This window comes from Hypomesus nipponensis, chromosome 14 (assembly GCF_054491055.1).
Source record: "Hypomesus nipponensis isolate SF chromosome 14, ASM5449105v1, whole genome shotgun sequence".
In the NCBI taxonomy this organism is placed as follows: Eukaryota; Metazoa; Chordata; class Actinopteri; order Osmeriformes; family Osmeridae; genus Hypomesus; species Hypomesus nipponensis.
The window spans coordinates 17,080,070-17,086,039 of record NC_140374.1 but is presented as its reverse complement, the minus strand read 5'-3'; the positions used below and the strand labels follow the sequence as shown (position 1 = coordinate 17,086,039).

Genomic DNA, 5,970 nt, shown 5'->3' with positions numbered 1-5,970 from the left:
TTTTTGTGTCTCTGTGTGCTATTTTATAATAGTGTCGCAAAAACCGACATAATATGAAATTAACATAGCATATAGCTAAACCAGTCTATACATGTCACATTCATGCACTTTCTGACCCAATGGACAAGGACATTAGGACGAGGAGGACTGGAATGATTTGATTCCTGAAGTACAAACATATGCAACGTAGTTTATTCGGTACCTTAGGGCTACCTTAGACTCTTAGACAATTTAAAAAAATCGTAAGTCTGTGCCTTTTAGACGTGTAGCAACGTAACTTCCGCCGCACTCGCAAAAAAGGCTTTCCGGTCGCGTGTACGGCCTTTCTTCCTCTACCGCCATCATGGGTCGCATGCACGCTCCCGGGTAAGAGCTAAATTGTTTGTAAAAAGTGTCTTTACGAGCAAGAAATTCATTTTAAAACCTACCTTACAGTATGTGATGACGTTATATACTCCCGACATCTGAAAATATACGTCTACATCATCCCCAAACTTTACGTACAGGCCCTGTATTTTCTCGAACCACCAGGCACCGAATACGCTATGTTACACTAGCTGTGTAGCTAGCTAGCATGACATCCACTCAGCTCGTTGTAGTTTGTCAATCTTGGAGCAGCAACGAGCAAACCTAGCGAATTGATTAGCTTTTTAACTACTTATAGGGTTTAAGTATATAAAACATATCTAGAAACTTCAGTGGGTCTCCCAACACGAATTATTAGCCTACTTGCCAATATCCGTTGACGCTGTAATGTGTATTTGCACGTGCACTGGGTCATTTACAGATATCGATGAGGGTTTATTTTAATGCCAAGCCAGTTGACATTATTCAAATATTTGTTATCTGCATTGCAGGAAGGGCTTGTCCCAGTCCGCTCTGCCATACAGACGCAGTGTCCCCACCGTAAGTAATGATATCCTGAATCTTTGACTAGGTTAGTTCACCAGCATTGCTTGCCAAGATTTGGCAGCAGGTATCATGATTAAACAAGTTTAAGGCTACCACATTGCCAAATTTGAAATTCGGTGTTTTGATTTGCAGTGGCTGAAACTCGCGTCTGATGATGTCAAAGACCAGATCTTCAAGCTGGCCAAGAAGGGTCTGACTCCTTCCCAGATTGGTAAGTGCATCAAGTCACATTTCAGCGGTATAGATATGATGAAGCTGTATATTGCAAAGAGTATCAAGATTGAGGGAAAGTTTACCTCAATTTTGTGAACTCACTGATGGGCCTCCCATCTTAATAGAAAGTGGACAGACATGCGTCTGTCAACCAAGATAGGATGTATCTTACTGGTATTTGGCATATCATGGCTGCAATAGGGTCTGATGTCATATCATACCCATACTTGCCAGAAATCATGTATCTTGAGCCCATTTGCCGTGGATTTCACTTTTTCCAGAAAGAACAGCATAACTAATGTTTTCGGTCCATCTTTTGTCCAGGCGTTATTCTGAGGGACTCTCATGGTGTGGCCCAGGTGCGATTTGTCACTGGCAACAAGATCCTGAGAATCCTCAAGACCAAAGGCCTGGCCCCTGACCTGCCTGAGGACCTGTATCACCTCATCAAGAAGGCTGTGGCTGTCAGAAAGCATCTGGAGAGGAACAGAAAGGTGAAGTGTGAGGGTCAAGACGCATGGTTCTAGGAATTAGATGGGCTTTGTAGTCAACTGTAATTGCTTTACTTCACTAGTAGTAGTCGTCAGTACTCAATATAGCCCCTGATCCCAGAACACCTTTGGATGTGATCCTGGTGAATCTTGACAAACTTCTGTCTTGTGTATGCAACAGGGCTGTTCCCCATGGCTGACATAGACATGTGCCTGTTTCCATCCTCTAGGGCTTGTGTGTTTTTTATGCTTGTATGTTACAATATGTTATCAGAACTAATTAGGATAAATGATCAGTACCCTCGGAAGTTTCCTCATACTTGTTACATGACATTCACAGGACAAGGATGCCAAGTTCCGCCTTATTCTCACTGAGAGTAGGATCCACAGGCTGGCCCGTTACTACAAGACCAAGAGAGTACTGGCCCCCAACTGGAAGTAGTATGTACCCTGCACTTTTTAAAATAATTGCAGCATTTTGGGGCTTAGATTGTCATTTCTGTCAAATGTAAACAAGCACGGTTGGTTGTTCTCACCATGTTCGAATCAGAAATTCCAGAGACAAAGGTTGTTTTTGATGTACATGTAGCTAAATGCACAATTCATTGTCTTGCTCTTCCCCTGTAAGAGGTGAGATATTTCTTTTGTGCCAGATGAATTCTGAAGGTAAATTAACAGAGTGGCTGTACTGTGCCAACTTTGCCAGTCCCCTTCACACACTAGCGCAAATAAAGTATTGGGTTGTATTGAATCTGGAAGCAATATAGTCTCTTCTGGCCCATTACCTCACCTAAACAAGTCACTGGAGTCCTCACATGCAAAATTCACAAACTACCAGAGAATATTTGATTAGGAAATGGGTTCTTTCTGTTCCTGGGTGTTAACCAATTATTTACTATCTCCTTTCTGTTTCTGATCCACAGTGAGTCCTCTACAGCTTCTGCTCTGGTGGCATAGAAATCATCACTTTTTCGATAAATAAAAAAAGAATTTAAACTGAGCATGTCTATTTATTGAGTTTGAGGAAAGAGTTACAAATGTTTTAAATTTTAAAACAATCCGAAGTAATTTTATTATGGGATTGTCATTGCTACATTTGGTTTAGATACGGGTGTCTTGGGGAACTTACGGGCAGTTTCCATGCGTCATCAATCACTACGTATTGCAAGGCGTACTTTCATGAAAGGGAGGCACCATCGTGAGTGGCATTTCTCGTGGCCAATCGGAGCGCTTTTGACGACGAGTCGCTGTTTATTTAGAGTCGTGTTGTAATCGTTGGACATTCACTCATTTCTACTACGACAACGATATGACAACTTGAGAATATGAAGACTATTATCTACGTTTTGGAGACTTGTTAGGTCGACAGAGACGCATCAGAACAATGAAGCCTTTACATAATGTCAGACGACTGATAAAGCAGAGTAATCAGTTTGTTTTTGACGAAGAATATCCGAATACGTGAGAAATTACAAGGCAACCTTGAGATGGCAACTGTTGGTGCGAGAGGTTCTGACCGATCAACAATGGAGCGGTTTAGCGAAGGTGGAATGGCGCTCCTGCCATGGACTAAGCAGATACTCTTTGTACTGTGGGAACAACTTCGGTTGTTGGTCCATGTAATTTACTACAGCTTCTTATCAGGTAATTTGAAATCATTTGATACATTACTAGTTTTCGAGACAAATGTTTGGCTGTGAGAACGACGAGGCAACATCGTATCCTATTTTGTAATTTTTTTTCAAATTGCTTCTTGAGGCGAGCCGTCACAAAATGTCAGCACGCTCGACAGTTCGAATGTGGAGCATGGCCTGGATTGTAGTCATAATTTTAGATCATGGTTCTATAATATTACGTTTGTACTTTGGATGCTCGAGAACATAAAATGCATTTCTTTTTATTAGTTTTCCAGATGTTCCGGTTTGAAGTACACCTACGGATCACAGACGAGACGGGGCACATGAGCTCAACTACAAATCCCTCCGAGTCTTTTATCTTTTCGTCATTGTTTGATGGTGAAAATAGCGTCATGGTCGGTGGCTCAAATCCTCTATCAAATTTCTGCGCCGACGGCGGCGACTCCTTCTCCGGGAGTTCCCAAGCGGGTGCACTGCTGTCCAGTCTACGTGCTGAGGATCTGTGCTGTGGTTTAGTGGACGACTTTGTCTCTCGAGCTGCGGACTGTTTCCCCAATAACGACGATGGACTTTGCCTTGGACACCACCCAAGCTGGAAACTGGGCTTTCCTGGCGACTGGAACATATTTTTGACAAGCTCTGACAGCTCTGGTACGGATGAAGCATGCTACAAGAGCACTAAGAAAGTTTTAGAATCCAAACGTAAAGAAAATCACCAGCGCAAAGATGTTGACCAAGCCACTGAAGAGTTTTGCAGGGAGAATTCTGAATCCCTACAGGAGTCCCTTTCCAGATCTAGTAACCTCTCTTTTTTCTCAACTTACATGTCAAGCACGACAGATATGGGCAAAGCTAAGATGGCGAATAGTAGTGACCCTGAACATAACTCCACCTCCAGGGTTACTGAATACTTCCAGGAGCCTCAAGTCTTGAAGTTTTGGTCCAGCCGTTCTGATAGTGAAAGCAGTTCTAGCAGTTGGGGCAGTTCAGATGGCTCATGTGCAGATCTCGACAAGGAAGAAAGCGAGAGGCTCTGGGAGCTCTTCTCAAGCCCTGAAGACCCTTACAACCCCATGTGCTTTACAGCGAGTGCTGTCACGGCAACCCCGCATGAAGACAAATCCCCCATGACATCACAGAAGACTGTGAAGGCTGCAGGTCCAGCTCCTTGCTCTAAAACTGGCATAAAATACAAAGATAATGGAAAGGGACCTTTGTCCCTGAATGGGGATGAAGAGGAGCAGCTCTGGATGTCCCTTTCCCCCCAAAACGACCCCTACCACCCCCTCAATTTTAGTGCCTGCTTCCAGAGTTCCCCCACAATTACAGAACCACCCACCTTTGAACCGGGAGGCTACACAGACAACTCTACCCGACCTTACAACTCCAAACAGAGTCCACTCATCCAGGCTTCAAAGGAGGAGATTATAGCCCAGGTCCCCCAGAAAACTAGGCCCTCCAACCCCACATGGCCTAAGATACAGCTAAAGAAGCACAGCCACCCTGCTACTGTAATGGTGCCATGGAGACGGCCAGACGCATCCAAAGTCACAAAAAGAATAGAGGGCAATGACAAGCCACCAAAGAAAAAGGTTAGAACAAACTTTTATACAACATTTACTGTGATTAATTGTACACGATAACATTGCTTTATTGAACATAATTTTTGAAGGGCTATTTAGTTACCAAAAGTAGTTTTTTAAAATGTATTAAACTACATATTATAGAGTGAAGTCAAGACTATTTATGTCACAGCACTACCTCAGAACCCTGCACTTCCATGGCTCATGTGCTTGTTTGGGGTTGGCTGGCAACAACAGAGGTTGTCATGACTCATGACTAATCCCATCATGTGACACTAGAGTCAACAGTATTCCCCACATTGACTAATTGGGATGGTGTTGCAGATCATTACAAATATGTGATGCAAGCCGACAAAGCTAAAACAAATGAATGACTCAAAAGATTGTAGGCATTTTTACTTCCTTATTTGTTAGTTTTATGATTTAATATTATCCAGTTTTCAAATTAATGAAAATTGTCTGACCTGACTGCTAATCTCACATAAAAATGTAACAGTGGCTTAAATGAAGCTTTACCATTACTAAAGTGTGTCCTTATTTGTAACTTCTAGGTGCAGTTCTCGCCTCTTGTCCAAGTCCATGTGTTGCGTACCTGGCTCTTTGCTCGAAAGGCCTCTCGTAAAGGACATTGGGAAGAGCTGGCCCGAGACCGGGATCGCTTCCAAAGAAGGATCCAGGAAGTGGACAATGTCATTGGGTACTGTCTCAGTCAGTCACACAGAGAAATGATTCGGACTTATTTGGACAGCAAATCAATATCTGCTACACTCTGAATGGAGTACTTTTTCTATTGAGAACTTTGGATTGGTTGCAATGCAACATATGTTTAGTTTTTTTGTTGTTGTTGCCCAAGTTAAGATTTCAACTTGTGTACCTCAAAACAGGGCTCATATTTTATGCCATTGTTGCACTGATTGTTATTTACAACATTATTAACCTCAGCATTATTGTGTAAATGTTTTGTATGCCTTAAACTGACCCAGCAATGTAATTTATTCATGCCCTATGGAGCTTGTAATTTGAAATATTTTTTACGTTTTCATCGTTGTGTGTGTTTAGGATTTATCTGTAGATTCAGCTGTATTGTATCTGACAAACACTTTTGGGGTCTGATATAAATAGATATCAACAGCA

General features: G+C 42.4%; 2 protein-coding genes and 1 non-coding gene across 3 annotated transcripts; all 3 read left to right on the top strand.

Annotated features, from left to right (window-relative positions):
- The first annotated feature begins 275 nt into the window (after positions 1-275).
- LOC146258846 (small ribosomal subunit protein uS15-like) lies at positions 276-2,616 on the top strand. Its single transcript, XM_084672251.1, has 6 exons — positions 276-366; positions 858-906; positions 1,045-1,123; positions 1,450-1,619; positions 1,957-2,057; positions 2,540-2,616. Exons 1-6 carry the CDS (start codon positions 344-346, stop codon positions 2,571-2,573), a joined length of 456 nt encoding a protein of 151 aa, XP_084528377.1. The 5' UTR covers positions 276-343; the 3' UTR covers positions 2,574-2,616.
- On the top strand, positions 2,210-2,338 carry LOC146258847 (small nucleolar RNA SNORA19). The gene has a single exon (XR_014729839.1). It is a non-coding gene; the product is annotated as a small nucleolar RNA SNORA19 (small nucleolar RNA).
- Positions 2,617-2,744: 128 nt separating the features above from the next.
- On the top strand, positions 2,745-5,970 carry LOC146258845 (uncharacterized). Its single transcript, XM_084672250.1, has 3 exons — positions 2,745-3,260; positions 3,521-4,845; positions 5,388-5,970. The coding sequence occupies exons 1-3, from the start codon at positions 3,104-3,106 to the stop codon at positions 5,607-5,609; spliced, it is 1,704 nt and encodes a 567-aa protein (XP_084528376.1). The 5' UTR covers positions 2,745-3,103; the 3' UTR covers positions 5,610-5,970.

What these genes read in the sequence shown, in the direction of transcription:
- LOC146258846 (XM_084672251.1), top strand. Translation starts at nt 344, where the DNA reads ATGGGTCGCATGCACGCTCCCGG. An exon ending in ACAGACGCAGTGTCCCCACC is followed by an intron (nt 907 to 1,044) that starts GTAAGTAATGAT and finishes TTTGATTTGCAG; the next exon opens with TGGCTGAAACTCGCGTCTGA. An exon ending in CTGGCCCCCAACTGGAAGTA is followed by an intron (nt 2,058 to 2,539) that starts GTATGTACCCTG and finishes TCTGATCCACAG; the next exon opens with TGAGTCCTCTACAGCTTCTG.
- LOC146258845 (XM_084672250.1), top strand. Translation starts at nt 3,104, where the DNA reads ATGGCAACTGTTGGTGCGAGAGGTTCTGACCGATCAACAATGGAGCGG. An exon ending in TTACTACAGCTTCTTATCAG is followed by an intron (nt 3,261 to 3,520) that starts GTAATTTGAAAT and finishes TCTTTTTATTAG; the next exon opens with TTTTCCAGATGTTCCGGTTT. An exon ending in ACAAGCCACCAAAGAAAAAG is followed by an intron (nt 4,846 to 5,387) that starts GTTAGAACAAAC and finishes TGTAACTTCTAG; the next exon opens with GTGCAGTTCTCGCCTCTTGT.